The sequence below is a fragment of the Narcine bancroftii genome, chromosome 1 (genome assembly GCF_036971445.1).
Source record: "Narcine bancroftii isolate sNarBan1 chromosome 1, sNarBan1.hap1, whole genome shotgun sequence".
Taxonomy (NCBI): domain Eukaryota; kingdom Metazoa; phylum Chordata; class Chondrichthyes; order Torpediniformes; family Narcinidae; genus Narcine; species Narcine bancroftii.
In genome coordinates, this window is record NC_091469.1 from 41,812,018 (window position 1) to 41,830,441 (window position 18,424).

General features: G+C 39.1%; 1 protein-coding gene across 4 annotated transcripts in view; it reads left to right on the forward strand.

Moving 5' to 3' along the window:
• LOC138757445 (tetratricopeptide repeat protein 39B) overlaps positions 1 to 16,319 on the forward strand; it is a 182,885-nt gene extending 166,566 nt beyond the window's left edge. For all 4 annotated transcript variants that reach the window (XM_069924743.1, XM_069924748.1, XM_069924758.1 and 1 more), the window contains exons 14-20: positions 1,634 to 1,795; positions 6,187 to 6,278; positions 6,681 to 6,801; positions 7,973 to 8,084; positions 9,265 to 9,382; positions 10,595 to 10,711; positions 14,251 to 16,319. In XM_069924743.1, the coding sequence (XP_069780844.1) occupies positions 1,634 to 1,795; positions 6,187 to 6,278; positions 6,681 to 6,801; positions 7,973 to 8,084; positions 9,265 to 9,382; positions 10,595 to 10,711; positions 14,251 to 14,347 (819 nt within the window). In that variant the 3' untranslated portion in view covers positions 14,348 to 16,319. The remainder of the gene's footprint in view (positions 1 to 1,633; positions 1,796 to 6,186; positions 6,279 to 6,680; positions 6,802 to 7,972; positions 8,085 to 9,264; positions 9,383 to 10,594; positions 10,712 to 14,250) is intronic.
• The last annotated feature ends 2,105 nt before the right edge of the window (positions 16,320 to 18,424 follow it).

Consider the following 18,424-nt stretch of genomic DNA (forward strand, 5'->3'; position numbering starts at 1 on the left):
TATCAACATTTATCCTGTGGTACTCTGCTGGTCAAAGGCATCCAATTGCGAAAATATCTCCATTATCACCTTCATTCTCCTATCACAGAGACAAGGGCAACAAGGTTAGTGTTGTGGTTAGTGCAAAGTTGTTACAGTGCCAGCGAATGGGGTTCAAATCCAGTGGTCTATAAGGAGTTTGTACATGCTCCCCTTATCTGATTGGGTTTCCTTCATGCGTTCTGGTTTCATCCCACACTTCAACACATACCGGGGTTGTAGGTCCATTCAGTGTAATTGGGCAGCATGGGCCGAAAGGGCCTGTTCCTGTCTTGATGTCTATTTAAAGAAGTTGGATCTAATTTGCCAACTTACCACTCCTTTTTAGACAAATCTCCCAGGTGGAAACTTGACAATGGACTCTCGAAGGCCAAGAAAATCGCTTGTATTTTTACCGAAACAGCTCTGTTGGAAGCCCTCATTGTTCATTGCCTGGCACCAGAACTCCCAAAACAGAGAGTCACTACCAAGAGGACAAGGAACGTGCTTCAAAGCTGTTTCCACAACCTGTGAAAAATTGTAACTCCTCACTGAGCATCTAGTGTATGATGGAGGAGTATCTGGGATGGGGCTGAGAATCTTGAATTTATGGAAACGAGCCTAAACAACATCTGCATACAATCACCGGTTAAGTATCTCCTGCCCCATTTGTTGATCTGGATAATTCAACATTGCATTGGAAGCAAAATAATATTCAGCCCAGATGGATGGTTGAAGATATTGTGGTGATGGTAGGTGTGGGAGGAAGCCTTGGTAAATTTCCACATCTTATAAAGGTTACTCAAGGCAGTAAAAGTAAGGAGGCAATAAATATTTTAAGATGTAGGGCAATTGAACAAACTGCGGTATCCAAGATACCAAAAATTTTGCAATTGAGAGACTGTCAATGGTATCAAACAAATTTGAGAATTTTTAGAATTGTACGAAACCAAAAATTGAAGCTTATTCCAACACACTCATGCCTTATTATATGTTCTCTGAAGAGTCATGAAGTGAGGATGCCCAAACCCTAACCAGTTCTAATGGCAATAATGTGCACAGCTGGTCTAGATTAGCTTTATGATCCAGCTTGATCCATGCGATATTGATGATGTTGGATTCTGAGATGATAACCCTGTGCAATGCCAAGGTGATGTGGCCAGCCTTCCATTTTCTGAAGGTGGTCATTGACCAGCATTTATGTGGGAAGAATATTCCTTTCCATTTATCAGCTGGTGATTGAATATTCTCCAGATATTTTGCCTACAAGCAGGAATATTTAGTTGTCCAAGAGAAGAAAACAGCGATGCCATCATCATATTTGCAGCATTATTGCAGATCATTAATGAACCATTTGGAGACACTCAGATTGTTAATCTGTTGAACTCTTGGCAAGAACCTGCATCCAAAATCCTTTTTTTTTAATTTCCATTAGGTTGACTGCAACCAGTGGGAAATTTTCCTCTCAGGAATTTAATTAAGCCAAAGTTCTTGGGTGTTGCCAAATGCTGTTTTGATGTTAACAGTTGTACTTCTCTAATTTAACCCTTTTGTCCCTGCTTGAATAAATGCAGTTGACTGATTTTCATGTGTATGTTTTGTCTTGGAAATGCAGGCTCGGGTAAAGTTTGAGAAATGTATTGCAGCTCAGGAAGAGTGGAGGCAGATTCACCACTTGTGTTACTGGGAACTAATGTGGAGCAACACGTATCAGCAGCAGTGGTTTGAGGCCTATCAGTATGCAGACCTCCTGTGCAAAGAAAGCCGATGGTCACAAGTAGGTAAATTTGTGTATAACTTTATAAAAGGTTTGCACATTCTACTTGCCTAACTGAATCTTCTTTCAATTTAGCTATTTTAAATATTTGCAAATAATTCTTCCCTTCTCACTTTATATTTGTGTTCTAGTGTAATGAAATAATAAATTGCAATGAAATTATTAGACCAAGATTTATATGGAAATTCAAGATAACTGCTGAGGGACAGCGGGGATGTCAAGGCCTGCAGAGAGATATCTTTGCATGAATGTAAATTAAAATCTTATTTGTCAAATTTGGTTATGGAAGTGGGATTTCCTGATTTGCTCTTGAAAAGACATATCTATCCCAGCAACCCTCTTGTTCCTAATATGTGTTTCAAATACAGTGGGATTCTCCTTGATACTTCTTGCCAGGGACAATTCCTGGTGCCTTTTAACTGTTCTACTGTGGCAAGTTTTCTGAGTCTTGACTTGGGGCCTTCTTGATGAAGAATGATCAAGCCTAAAATGTTCATCATGTATCTTTATCTTTGCTACATATAGTATATTGTTTGACCTGCTGAGTTTCTCCAGCATTGTGTTTTTATTTCAACCACGGTCTCTACAGACTTTTGTGTTTTATTTCAGGGCCTTCTTGCACGGTAGCTCTTCAAATCCACCACGTCAGTTGTCTTTGTCAAGTACTTTTTCATACATTTCACCACATACCTTCCTTACAACACATTTTTTTTAGTCAATTATATGGCTACAAGTTTAGTCAGCGTGCTTTTGTGAATGCAGGATCATGTTTAAGGAAATAACTGAGAAAATTGATAAATGTAGAGCCATTAATCAAGTTCAAATTTATTATCATCTGATTGTATAAGTACAATCTGACAAAACAGCGTTTTCCGGTCCTTGGTCCCAAACATGCAAACACACAACCAGACTTAACACACATTCAGACAAGCAATACATATGCAGGATAAATATAAGTATATGAAAATAAAAATTGTTAGATTCTCGGAGGGTTTTTGTGAGCAGTTCATCAGTCCTTCAGCAGTCTCACTGCCCATGGGAAGAAGCTATTCCTCAGCCTGGTAGTTCTGGTTGTGATACTTCTGAATCTCTTTCCCGACAGGAGTAGTTGGAAGATTGTTTGTGTGTGTGTGGAAGTGCAGTCATTGTTGCGCCTTCCTGACAAGTGAGGAGCAGTTGTGTTCAGAATAAGTCACTACTTAAGTGGATTAATATTAATATTAATATTTAAATTAATGTTAGGTCACATTTCATATAAAAATGTCAGTAAAGTAAGTTATTAAGTTGAATGTATTTTCTGGTGAGGGAATTATGGGCTGGTACAGAATTACACACACCCATAAAATACATTCAGCAATGAGGACATCTTTTGGATTTGTGATATCTACAAGTCATAGTTATGAAGATCACACGATTTCCAAGAAACTGGAGCTGGCAATTGTTAAAGACTCCAGTACATGGCCACATGGTTTCCAAGAATTGAGATTATCTCATTGATTTGTAATGTCACATGATTTTGAGAAATATATTGGCAAATTCAGACATTTTGAATCATTTCAGAAGATGAGACCCTATCCTGAAGGCAGGATCGCAAGCTATAAGAAGTGCCTGGACCTCTACATCCAACCACGGTTTTTGGTTAGCCATGGTTGTGAAGAATTTGATCTTGGTGACATCCTCAATGCACTAACTGATGTAGCCAGTTACTGAGCTCGTGTACTCCTTTGTGTTTACATGACCATTGTAGGTGGCTGCTGTGTGTTTGGAAGAGTATCAGGTTTGGTGGGTTCACAGAGAGACGAATCTAGACAAGTGCTACAATCACAGGTAACTTTAATGAATGCACAAGAGACAAACAGGGGAAAACGTCAAACGGTACTCAATTAGCCTACTACTAAACCACAAAATAGACATTCACATCGGACCCAGGTTGGATTTTGATACCAGTAGCCACTCTACACACTCTCACACTCTACAGACTGGGACTTTCACACACACTCCTAGTTCCCTGTACAAATGAAGTGCGGCTCTCTTCAAGTACTGTTCTATTGCAGTACTGCGGCTCAGCTTAAGTGTAGAAAGAGAAAGATGTGCTATGCATCGATGTTTTACACAGTTCTGATCTGATCTGAGTGTCTAGTTGATTTAAATAAACCAACAGTAAGGGTATAAAAGCAGTTCTCTAGTGCTCCAGAGGCCCACCTCTCTCACCTCCACCACCCCCCCACCCCCACCACACATATCCTGATCTCCCTGCAAACTGGCTTTGTTTGCTATGCCATTGGACTTTATGCTAGGGTTACTTTTGTGGTGTATGCGTAAATGACTTTGATGAAAATGTAGATGGTTTGATCCACAAATTTACAGATGAAATAATAATTGGTGGAGTAGTAGAGAGCAAAGAAGGTTGTCTAAAGATACAGCAAGATGTAGATCAACTAAAAAGTTGGGTGGAGTCATGGCAGTTGGAGATGTAAGATAATGCACTTTGAGGAGGTCAAATTCTGCTAGAACATCTAACCCTTAGGAAGGTTGAGGTTTAGGGACACCTTGGGCTGCGTTCATAGCTCCCTGAACATGGTGGCACAGGTGGATAGAGTTGTGAAAAACATATATGGTATTCTTGCCCTCATAGTTTGAAGTATTAAATGCAAGAGATATAATGTCATGTTGCAGTTATGCAAAACATTAGTTAGTCTGTGCATAGAATATTATGTACAGTTCTGGTTGCCTTAGAAAGTGTGCAGAAGAGATTCACTGGATATTGTTACTGATTGAACAATATAACAGTGTATTGTTACAGTGAAAAGTATAAGAGTTGGGACTACACAGTTGGTGTAGTAGTTAGTGCAACGCCTTTACAATGCCAGCGATTGGGACTGGAGTTCAAATTCCGCGCTGTTTGTATGTTCTCATGTATGCATGGATTTTCCCCAGGGGCTCCGTTTCCTCCCACAAAATGTACTGGGGGTGTAGATTAATTGGGTGTAAATTGGGCGGCACAGACTCATGGACTGAAATGGCCTGTTACCGTGCTGCATGTCTAAATTAAAATTAAATTAATATCAAATTAAAATTAAATTAATTACAAATGAGTGGTCTGTAAAGGCAGGGAGGAAACATTCCTTGAATCTGGTGGTGAAAATTTTCAAACTCTTGTATCATCTGCCCGGCAGGAACAGGGAGAAGAGTGTAAGACTGAGTTGGGATGGGTCTTTCTATATATTTGTTGCTTTTTCAAGGCTGCAGGAAGTTTTGACAGAATTGATGGAGGTGTGGTTGGTTTGTGTGATGGCCTGCTACTATCACAACTCTGGAATTTCTTGAAGTCTTGTACAAAGCAGTTCCTGTACCAAGTTGTGATTCATCCAAACAGGATACTTTGTATGGTGCATCTATAAACATCGGTAACAGATGTTGGAAACATGCCAAATTTCCTTAGGCTTTTGGAGAAGAATGCGTTGGTGAGCTTTCTTGATCATAATATCAATGTGGTTGGTACAGGATGGGTTGTTGGGGATATTTACACTTAAAAACAAAACTCTCTATCATCTCCACCTCCGCACCACTCATGCAGACTGGGACATGTGGTCAGCCCTGCTTTTTGAAGTCAATAACCAGTTGTTTTGTTGACATTGAGGGAGAGATTGATGTCAGTGTACCCATGGTACTAGACTCTCTGTCTCCTTCCTATACTCTATCTCATCATTGTTTGAGATCCAGCCAACAGTGGAGTCATTTGCAAACTCGTAGATGAAGTTTAGAAAAGTTCTTGGCCATGATTAGACTGAAGGAGCTGTTTCTGTGCTGTGTAATTCCCTGACTCTGTTTACAAATTAAACATCACCAATTTAAGACAGAGATAAGGCAACTTTTTATAAGGTTTATGCACTCTCCTCCTTAAACAATGGTGGGAACAGAACCTTTAAAAATTAAGGCAGAGTTGCACTAATTCTTAATGTGACTGTTGAAAGATTGCCTGATGTCGCTGGGAGTTCAAATTGAAGTTTCTATCAGATCAACAATGAGTTTATGAAATGGCATACTCCTCATAACCCTTGTGTTCTGAATTGTCTTGACATGCTGTGAGAGTTCAACTCCAATTATTTTTCTCCTTCATTTGCTACATTCCAATGCCAGCATTTCTAAAAGTATCTTTCAGAGTATCCTGTGTCTGAAAATAGGTTTGAGATATTAAGGTCTTTATTTGATTGCAATGTGAAATAGTGTGATGTATTAAAATTACCAGCAATGTGACTATGAATCCAAGAGACATTTTAAAATATTTTACAGGAGAAGTAAACAGATACCTTTTAGTATGTGGTGGGAGTGATATTGTTGTCTTCTGAAGCTAAGTGATTTCTGACATGAGATTCCTGCTTTTTCTATAGGCAATCTATACATTTCAGAAGGCTGCAATTCTCAGCATGCTACCTGAGAAAGAAGTTAAAAAGTTGAACGAGGATGTGGAAGCACTATTCAGGTCAGACATGGGGAACGCGTACACACTCCTTACAGACAGTGCCGGAGTCGAACCTGGGTCACTGGCACTGTAATATTGTCACACTATTTGCCTTATTTCTCATGTGTGTGATGCAGAGAGTTGAACCTCCTATGCTCTCTCATTTCATTCAATTACAACAGGTATTGCAGAACCTAAAGTTGTGATCAAAGATGGGCCATTTAGCTTTAATTGGAACATTTTAAAATGTTCTCTAAATAGTCTCATTTCTATAATATTGTCCCAGAAGCCTGATAAACTTGTCCTCCTCAGTCTCCTTCAGTACCTTGCCGATCCTGTGGAGCACTATATTTTGTGACGAATTAGATTTCTATATTTGTTTTCGTTCTCAGTCTAAGGGGTGTGATTCTGATGTGTTTCCAGACGAGTTGAAAGCCTGAAGCAACGATTTGCAGGGAAATCTATTCCAACAGAGAAGTTTGCAATAAGAAAAGCCAGGCGCTACATGTCTCCAACGCCTGTCAAACTGGTGCTGCCTCCTCTGGTGAGGATTCTAATACCTTCTTGAAATAAGTCAGCTGAGAGAGGTAGACCTCAAATACCATGATATTGCAGGGTAAATATTTGATGCCACACTGAACTTGATTGAGTAAACAAAGAGAAGCTGGAGGAGACTCAGCAGATTATGCATCATCCTTGGACAGAAATGGTCAGTCAACATTTAGGGGTTTCACCCTTGATCAGTCCCTTGAGGAAAAACACCTTGTATGCCGCCTGGGCAGACTGTAGCCCAATGGTATGAACATTGAATATTCTAATTTCATGTAATGAGTCCCCCCCTCTCTTCTGATTCACTTCTGTTCTTCCCTCTTCACCCTCCATTTTTGTCCTCTTTCCCACTTATCTTAATACCCTTACCCTTATCCAACTCCCATCCCCTCTTCTTTCCCCCCCCCCCAGCACTACCTATGTATATTTCACAAAGAGGATCCCCTCCCTCTTCGGTCCAATCTGCCCTTCACCTCTTCCTAATAGTTTCCATCATATCACCATTATCAGCTTCTTTACTCCTCCAACTTCACTCTTTATGAAATCTTCCTCCACCTGAACTTTTTTTCTTTGTCTGTCACCTATCAGTCAACTGCCTCTGTATCCCAGCTCCACTCTTTACTCTCCCTATCATGTCCCCTGTCATGTTTCACTTCTACCCTATACTGCCCATATTATATTGATCATCTCCCTTCTGCATTCTCAGTCTTGCTGACGGGTTCACACCTGAAATGTGGGTAGTTCTTTCCCTCTGATGCTGCCCAACCTGTGGAGTTCTTCCAACAGATTTTTTTTTGTTCAATTTTCCAGAATCTTAAATTTCTTATGCCTCCAAATTTGCTCAATTTTTTTTTTGTCTTTTTTCTATGTCTGCCTCTATTTTTCTTTTTTGGAGTAGCCTCCTTTATTTAAGTATTACTATTCAAATATACAAGGTATTCCTGTAGTGCTACATGGGGAATTTCATGACTTTGACCCAACATCTTCGAATGAATAGATTGAACTATACCTTGAGTTATTCTCACATACCTGCCACCCTAGAGGATTCCAGTTAGTACATTGTTGAAGAATTGGCAAGAGCCAAGTTAGGATTGTGTAGTTTAATTCCCATTGTTTAGTACAGATTAAATATTATTACTTTGTTAAATACATTATATTCTTCACAGGAGATGATGTATATTTGGAATGGATTTGCAATACTTGGCAAACGAGCAGATCTAACTGAGAATATGCTGGTTACAATCGAAAAGGCAGAAATAGAATTACAAAAGCACCCAAGTGAGTATTATGTATTGTCACATCAAAGCATGCCTCCAGGATCCCAAAATAAGACATCAAGATGACAGATTTTCCTCAAGCACTTGTATGGAAATTTAAAGCTAGATCACCGGAACATTAATAGCAAGTGGGGCGATAAATCAGAGTCAATAAATGAATATAAGAGCAGGGATGTAATGTTGAGACTCTATAAAGCACTGGTGAGAACTTACTTAGAGTACTGTGTACAGTTTTGGATGCCTTATTTAAGAAAGGATGTGCTGGTGTTGGAGAGGGTTCAGAGAAGATTTACTGGAATTAATCAGAATTAATTGTCATGAACAAGTCATGAAATTCAGTGTTGTGTGGCAGCGTCAAAGTGAAAGTATTCATTATAACCATCTTAGAACATTAAAATAAGTAAAGTTTAAGAAAATAGTAGTGCATGAAATGTAAGGCAGTGTCTTTGGTTCATTGATTATTCAGGAATCTGATGGCAGAGGGGAAGAAGCCGTCCTTGTGCCGTTGAGTGCTCATCTTCACGCTTCTGTACCTGTTTCCTGATTGTAGCAGAGTGAAGAGGGTGTGGCCTGGGTGGTGGGGGTATTTGAGGATAGAGGCTGCTTTTTTAAGACACTGTCTCCAGGACGATACCTGGAATGAAAGGGTTATCATTATGAGGAATGATTGTCAGTTCTTGGACAGAGTACAGAAGGATGAGGGGCCTGGACAGAGTAAATGTGGCAAGGATGATTCCCATGGTAGGGGATTCCAGGTTGAGAGAACATAACTTCATGATAAAAGAGTATAAATTTAAAACACAAATGTGGAAAAAATTCTTTAGTCAGTGGCTCGTGAGTCTGTGAAGCTTGTTGCCACCAACGGCTTTGGAAGCAAAGTTGTTGGATGTATTTAAGGCAAGGATTGACGGGTATTTGATTAGTCAGAGATTTGGGGACAAAGCCAGGGAGTGGGGCTGAGTAGGTGGATGGATTAGCTCATGATTAGAATAGCAGAGCTGACTCGATGGGCCTACTTCTGCTCCTATATCTTATGGTCTTTCCTCACTAAGGGAAGCAGCTAAAATGTAATTTAAAGAAGTGGATATTGAAAAACTGAAATAGGAGCAAAGAATAACAAAATACAGTCATCACTGAATTTATGATTTTAGTTCTTATTTTGTTGTTTCTTGCCTCTAAAGAGCCTGCTGAATACCAAGTGGATGATGAGAATCTTGTACAACTTCTAAAAGGGCTCTGCCTGAAATTCCTAGGCCGGTTTTTACAAGCTGAACTTTGTTTCAATCAAGTGATACAGAAGTATGTTCCTTTATTAATGTGGCTTTTGGAGGTTTCAGTTAAATTATAGACACCATTCTATTTTACACGATGGAGAAATGTGAATGAATTTAGATGATGTAATAGTGGTCAGAAAATGAAGCGGTAGCCAAATAGTCATAAATAAATGAGTGTACAAGTTTATTGACCAATGTATAATACTGAAATCCAACTGATGTAGTCCTTTTAACATAGCCCATTATGGAACTAATTTAGTGAAGGAATTTCCATCAGGTGAATGGTATGCGAGGAGTGAAATTTTTTAATTGCTGTCGATTGATTTGCTAAACAGTTCTAACAGGCTTGATAACATTTAAAAGTGCTCCATTTCTTCATATTGAATAATTAATCTAAATATATCTTTTGCGATAGCAATTTACAAAGGTGAAAAATCTCAAGACACCTGAGAGATGAGAAATAGCTGATGTCTATGTCAGCAAAGCAAGTAAATGCATCTCTTCCTGTTCCATGGGCCTTATGGAAAATGGATAACCACCTTCTCAGAATTACCAAATTAAAGTCAAAAACTGACCAATGAACCTCAGACTGCTTGTTACTCCAAATCTCTCCTCTCCAATGTATCCCAAGTACTATCAAAGCTATTTCCATGGCCATTTAAGCCCAACCCCAACCAACCAATTTTCCCCTGCAGCCGCTGCAACCGTGTCTGCCTGTCCCGCATCGGACTTGTCAGCCACAAACGAGCCTGCAGCTGACGTGGACTTTTACTCCCTCCATAAATCTTCGTCCACGAAGCCAAGCCAAAGAAGACATGTATCTATAAATTAAATAGCTAGACCTCTCTCCTCCCAAATGGAAGCTTTTATTAATATTGTCTCTGAATATGTATTAATATTTCATCGCTACCAAGGATTAGAGGAGTTAAAGATATAGATTAAGAGTAGCTGAGAAGAAGATAAGGTCAAGGAAACAAAAGCAAGGGAGAAGCAAGTTCTTGAGTGACTGCCAAATCCAATATTCTCATCTATTTCTCAGATGTGGCGGATATGCTTGGTTATATTTGGTAATTATTTGAGTAAAATAATTTGTGTGTTTCTTGGATGGAAACGGGGGTAGGAAGTTGAATGTTGAAGTACAGGGAGGATAAAGTCAGCATCTGAGATTGTCATGTGTTATGAACCACACATCTTTGTGGTTCTCTGAGTTCTCTTGACTGTTTTTATGCACTTCTAGTGAGAAGAGGATAAGATACGACCATTATTTGGTGCCATATACTCATTATGAAATGGGGATGTTATACAAAGCACAAGGAGAGTGGGAGAAAGCAAAATGGTCCATTGAGACAGCAAAGTAAGTATCACAATATAAGTTCACATTTTTCTGGGTGTGCTGGAAATTGAACCACAATCTTTGTTTCAACTTTTGTTATTTAAAGCAGGGGTAAGTAATTTAATAAAAATTGGATTGAAATTTCAATGCGAAATTTATGCATTGTTTATTTCTATGTCCCTAGTCAGAGTAAATCACAGAAATCTGTAGTCACTGTGGTTGAAGTATAAACATAAAATGCTAGAGAAACTCAACTGGTGAAATAGTGTCCTTTATGTAGCAAAGGTAAAAATACATAACTAATGTTTCGGGCTTGAGCCCTTCGTCAAGACATGGAAGAATGTTGGCAGGGGTCAGAACAAAAGGAGGGGGGTGGGGAGGGCAAAGGCAGAAGATGATAGGTGGAGAAGGGAGGGAGGGGACAACAATGATCAGGGGGAGGAGGGGTGGCTTGGTGGTGGAGGGGGAAGGGATGGGGGAGAACTGGAAAAACTGGAAAGAGGAGGGGTAAAAATAAAAGGTGAGAAGGTTAACAGAAAGCAGAGAAGTTGATGTTAATGTCAACTGACTGGAGACGGAAAATAAGATATTGTTCCTCCAATCTGAGGGTGGTCATGGTAGGATAGGGCCATGGACTGACATGGGAATGTGACTCAGAATTGAAATGGTTGGCTACTGGGCTACAGCAGAGGCACCTCCACTCACTCCACTTCAATAGAGAAGCAGCTCCATTCCCTCCGCTATAACAGAGACCTCCCAGTCGCCAACCATTTCAATTCTGAGTCACACTCCCATACATACATGTCTGTCCATGGCCTTATGTACTATCCCACCCTGACCACTGGTAGAATGGAGGAACAATGCCATATTTTCTGTCTAGGCACCCTCCAGCCAGATGGCATTAACACTGACTTCTGTGCTTTCTGCTAACCTATTTGCCTTTTTTTCCCCCTCCCCTTTCCAGTTTTTACAGTTCTCCCCCTCCAATCACCCAGCCATCCCTCCTCCCCTGATCGCTGCTGTCCCCTCCCTCCCTTCTCCACCTATCATCTCCTGACTTTGCCCCCCCCCCCATCCTTTTATTCAGACTCCTGCCAACAACCTTCCAACTCTTGATGAAGGGTTCAAGCCCTATATGTCGGTTATGCATTTTATCTTTGCTACATAAAAGACACTGTTTGACCAGCTGAGTTTCTCTATCATTTTATGTTTTTACTCGAGTATCACTGTTACCTGAACCGGTGCTGAACTGAACTGCCTGCACATTGGCCTTTATCCCTTCGTTCCCTGCCTGTTCATATCTCTATATAAGTGCCTCTTAAATTACATTATTTAACTCTTAGCATTACTAAAACAACTGATGTACTGAGTATTTTGGGGTGAAGGTCTGTTGTTCCATGGAAGTGGCAATACAGGCTAATAGGGTAGTAAAGAAAGTTTACGCGATACTTGCTCGGGGTGGGAAACAGAATAAACGTCGCAAAGTCCTGTTACTAATTTCATCTGCTTTCATTGCTTCTCCTGGCAATAGGTTTCAGGCCTGTTAATCTCCTTTAAATTTTCCCCCCTTTTATTTTAAAACTATGCCCTTTTGTCTTTGACATTTCCACTCTGGGTAAAAGACTCTATCTATATCTTTAATAATTTTACATACTTCTTTCAAGTTACCCCTCAGTCACCAATGGTTCACTGACAACAATCTAATTTTGCCTAAAATCTCTTCATAGCTAATACTTTCTAATCCAGGCAACTTCCTGATGAACCTCTTCAACACCCTCGTTACAGTCTCCACAACCTTCCTGTAATGTGACGAATAGAATTCCATGCAGTACACCAAAGCTTTATGTATTTGCAACAGGACTTTGTGACTTTTATTCTCCGACACCACCATCGACCAATGAAAGCAAGTATGCCATAATTTTTTTTTTCACACTATGAACCATATTAACCAAAATACACACAAACATTTCCCTCTTGAATATACAGTGTCATTTTCTCCCCTTTTCCCCCCCCTCCCTTCCCTCCCTCCTTTCACCCCCTCCCTACCCACTAAACATTCAACATATACAATACAATAAACCCATTAAACAATGTCCTCACACAGTGAAAATAAACAAGAAAATTGTGTCATCTACTTTTACACACTGGGTCAGTTCATTTCATCTTCTTCTCATTCTGTCATTTTAGGGGGTGGAGGTCTGCGGTAGGCCCTCTCTGCTGTGTTCCATGTACGGTTCCCAAATTTGTTTGAATACTGTGACGTTACTTTTTAAATTATATGTTATTTTTTCCCAATGGAATACATTTATTCATTTCCATGTACCATTGCTGTACTCTCAGGCTCTCTTCTAATTTCCAGGTTGACATTATACAGTTTTTTGCTAAGCTAAGGCTATCATAATAAATCTTTTTTGTGCTTCATCCAATTTGAGGCCTAATTCTTTACTTCTTATATTACTTAGAAGAAAGATCTCTGGATTTTTTGGTATGTTGCTTTTTGTGATTTTATTTAATACCTGATTTAGATCTTCCCAAAACTTTTCCACTTTCTCACATGCCCAAATTGCATGTACTGTTGTTCCTGCTTCCTTCTTACAACGAAAACGTCTATCTGATACTGTTGAGTCCCATTTATTTAACTTTTGGAGCGTGATATATAACCTGTGTAACCAATTATATTGTATCATGTGTAACCTCATGTTATATTTCTCATAGTTCCGGAGCATAGCTTTTCCCATTTTTCATTTTTTATCTTTATGTTTAGATTTTGTTCCCACTTTTGTTTGGGTTTACAGCTTATTTAATCGTTCTCTTTCTCTTGCAGCTTGATGTACATGTCTGTTATAAATCTTTTAATTATCATTGTGTCTGTAATCACATATTCAAAGCTGCTTCCTTCTGGTAACCTCAGCCTGCTTCCCAATTTGTCCTTTAAATAGGTTTTCAGTTGGTGGTATCCAAACATTGTACCGTGAGTTATACCATATTTGTACTTCATTTGTTCAAAAGATAATAAATTATTTCCCAAAAACCAATTTTCTATTCTTTTGATCCCTTTTCTCTCCCATTCTCTAAAGGAAAGGTTATCTATTGTGAAAGGGATTAGTTGATTTTGCGTCAATAGTAATTTTGGTAGTTGATAATTTGTTTTTTTCCTTTCTACGTGAATCTTCTTCCAAATGTTGAGCAGATGGTGCAGTACTGGTGAACTTCTATGTTGCACCAGTTTTTCAGTATCCAATAAATTTCTTGATGGAGAAATTTATAATCAGCCACAGTAGCATCAGGACAAAGTCCGGGGAGTGGAAGTCAGTCCTTTGCCAATAAGAAAACTCAAAGGCCCTTTTAATTTCATTATCACAGGGATCCAACTTGTAGCGCAGCACAATTTTAAGCTTTTTATTCACATTGTCTGACTTTATCTATAAGATCAATGGAAAGTGTGAGCACTCTGTACAGAGTTAGGGTTGGATTCTTCATTGGTTGGATACCAGGTGAACGTACATGAGTTGATTGTTTGGATTGTCATGGAGTCATATTGTGTTTTGTACACTTTACAGAAATAACTACAAGGACTATTCAATGGAATCTAGATTACATTTTAGGATTCATGCTGCATTGAACACCTTAAATACCTCACTCCCTGATCATCCCTGAAGTTGGAGCAACATGCAAAGCAAAGAATGGAGCAAAATATTGATGACATAATTTGATGCACTAGAAGTACCATGTATTGTGAATATAGTAATATGTTCCCTTTATTGTCTTGCAAAGTAGCCAGACATTTTCTATGATATTGTAAAATATGTTTAATTCTAAATGTTAACACTTAAAGATGAATATTTGTTCTCTTTTCTAAAAAAATATAAAATTTGTTTTTACTTGAATATTGCCAGGATCGTTCCCAGTGCAATAAATATAATTCAGGATGTTTATTTTTAATTTCTTCTAATGAAAGGAAAGTTTGCTATCAGGGTACATAAATGAATGGCCCACAAATGTTTGACGTCCGAAATAAAAGCAAGGAATTTGGAAATGTTCAACTAAAAAAAAATGGTTTAATCCTGGGTGTATCAATTACTAGTAGAACTCAAGCTGTTAGGCCATGAACTTGACATCATAGTTATGCTTGTTCTGTGCTTACCACTTGTTATGGATTCGTATCTATTCCAGTTAGGAATGAATCATCATTAACTGACACACTGTTTAAAAAGTTACCAAAAATAGGGTTGTAGTCTCCTACGCACCCTGGCATAGCATCCTTCAAAGCTCAGCAATCTTTCAAAGCTCCTTTGAGCCATGTATATTCTAAAAGAAGCAACAGCTTTGGTTTTCATTTTCATAAATGATATCCATTCTGTGCCTGTTTTTTTTTTAAATAGAATTCTGTTTGTGTTGGATTTTCTAGCACTAAATTCATATAAGTGATAATTCAGTGAAAGGCAACAAAATAAGCAGTTTTCAGTTGGTCATGATTCACGTGGCATCAAAAGTAAAGTAGATTGATTCTGGTATCTTTATAGAACATGACTATGCACTGAGTACTTTTGTGTTCATTATTTTTATTTTGTTGATTGATGGGGTAGCGATAAAATGTATTTGAGACCACAAAAACACCCGCAAGAAATGCAGATGCTGGATTCTATGAGCAAACATTGAGATGCTAGAGGAACTCAGCAGGGCAGGTTGCATCTATGGAGAGAATGGACAGTCAACATGTCAGGTTGGAAACATTTTAGTCATAATTTTGGGCAGAACCGACCATGTGTTCTCAATATTTGCTGGGTGAAGTGCTGAGTGCCTCCAGCTTCTAGTTGTTTGTCCACACATATTATAATGAGCATACTGTTTGGCAGCAGGGGCAGCTGTGCAAACAGAGCACTCCTCAGTTTTATCTAAGTACTTTGATACAGAATTCACGTAGATCAGAAGCACAGAAACCAGACATGTTCCTTTACAGAAGAGAAAAAAACTACAGATAATAGATAAATATGACACAGAAGCGAACTGAAAGAACATCAAAAATATTTCTGCAAGCTTTTAAATGTATTGGTGGTGTCAAGACGGTATATATCTGGTGAAAGTACTTTTATAATCAAACTGCACTACTTCATGAGCACCGGCAGGAAATTATGCTTTCCACAATGCTGGGATATAGTAGACAATTCAGTTACAATTTCCCTCATTTGTGATTTCTTACCAGGAGAATATGGAAATAAAAATCAACAGGGACACTTTGGTGCAATCACTGGCAATTTAATCCAAATCCTTTTGTGTATTTTGTTGCAGCTCAGGTAGTGTATCATTATAACATTAATCTGTCCTTAATTTATTATTAATATTTAATAAATGTGTTGATGTAGAAATTGTAACTCAAACAACATTTTTACTTCTCCAATAGTAAATAAATGCAGACCAGGAATAACAGCCTCATTGATTCCTTAAATATTTTGTTGAAATATGTTATAGAAGAAAGTCTGCAGACACTGATGAATCTGAAATACACAAAAGTACTCAGCAGGTCATGCAGCATCCATTGGAACCAAAAGTATATAACTAACATTTTGGGTCTGATATGAGCAGAAAGCAAGCAGGGCCCTGAATAAAAAGGTGGGGGCGGGGGAGAGGAGGGAAGAAGGGGCAGGGGGAAGAGAGCACAGGCCAACAGGCAAGAGGTTATAGGTAGATATGGTTGGGGGGAGGGCAGAAGAGAAAAAGTTCTGAGGTTATAGGGGGAGGGGGAAGCTGTCTGAGTGGAGAGGAAAGAGGGTGAGCAGTTGGAAGAAAGGAGACAGAGGGATAGGTAAAGAGAGAGGTATAGGGAAGGGGCCTAACAGAAACCTGACAAGTTAATGTTAATGCCATCGGATTGGAGAGTGCCCAGACAGAATATTCGGTATTGTTCCTCCAGTTTGCAGGTGGCCTCAGTTTGGCAGTGCATGAGACCATGGTCTGACATGTCAGTGTGGGAATGGGATGTGGAATTGAAATGGTTGGCCACTGGAGGTCCCTATTATTGGAGTGGTTTTCACACTTCATTCCACTTACAAACCACCTTAAGTAATCCCTATGCTATAGGTGCTCTGTGATTAGTAAGAGATTACTTAAGATGGTATGTGAGTAGAAAAAAATGTTTGAAAACCTCTGTTTTAATCATACCTAATTAACTTATTATGTACATGGTTTCATAACTCCAAAGGAAATGGGCCCATGACAATTTTTCTCAAGCAAAATATTTCAGAAACAATTGGGTCTAGAGCAGTAGTTCTCAACATTTTTTTCTCACTCACGTAACACCTTAAGTAACCCTTACTAATAACAGAGCACCGATGGCATATGGATTACTTAAGGTGGTATGTGAGTGGAAAGAAAAAATTTGAAAACCACTGCAGTAGACAGAGCAAAAGTGCTCAATGACTATTTTCCATTCTAGGTCCAGTCTCTCCAATGCTGAGGAGGCTACAACAAGAGCACTAAATGCAGTAGATGACCCCTGCTGCTTCACTTGGAAACACTTTGAGACTTTGAATGGTGATGAGGGAGGATGTGTGGGTGCAAATGTAGCATTCCTTGCAGTCACATGGGTAGGTACCAAGGGGATGATGAGTGGATCAGAGCGTCATGGAGGGAGCAGTCCCTTTGGAAAGCAGAAATAGGAAGATCTGTCTGGTGGAGGTGGAAATTATGGAGGATAATATATTGGGTGCAAGGCTGGTGGGGATGTAGGTGAGGACAAGGAGAATCTTGGTCTTGTGTCTAGGGGTGGATGTGGCCAGGGCATATGTGTGGGAAATGCACTTTCCAGGGATTATTCTGATCCTGGCCAAGAGAATAGTGATGGATGATTAATTTCACCCAATAATTGTGTCTGACTTTTTACCACCCTATTTGTGTTAGAAGGACTGTTATATACCTTATAAATAAATAACAAACTGTGTAGTAGTTTGATAAGTTATTTCCTGGTTATTTTTTGGGACCTTGTATTGCAGGACATAAGAAAGAATAATTTTTGGGAGAGCATTGAAATAAATTCAAAGACAATTTGGATGACAGCAAAGTTTCAATGAATGATTTCTGTTCTAATTAAGTATTTTGTTTTTAATGAGACAGTTGCTGTACTGGACTGGAAAATGGAGTCAGCTATTGGACATTGATAGAACATAGAACAATGCAGGACAGGAATAGGCTGTTCATCCCATCGTATTTGCTTTAGTATTTCTGGGAAAATGTCCTATCTACTCTATACCTTTCATAATTTTATATACTTCTAACAGAAGGCACCTCAACACACCAGAGAAAACAATCCAGATTTTTCAATCTTTCCTTATAGGTAACATACTCCAGTTCACGCAGCATCCCGGTGAGGTGCTTCTGCGCCATCCCAAAGCTTCCACATCCATCCTTCAGTGTGGTGATCAGAATACACAAAGCTCTTAATGCATGGCAGACAAGGAATGAGCCTCATTGCTTCCTTGAACATTTCCAAGTAATTTTGTATTCCTCACACTCTTCCCCTTGCTAACAAATACAAGAATTATTTTGTCTCATCCAATGTAAGTGAGCAGTCCTGTCAATTTGTGGTTTTTTTTAAGGGCACCAGTGTTTAAAGCAAAAGTTGAAGAGCCACAACAGATATGATCTTTCCTAGACTTATGTGCAATATGTTGAGCTCCATCCCTGCTCTGTAATCTACTCATTCTTTCTCCCTTTCATTTCCCTCTTACTCTCTTTCAC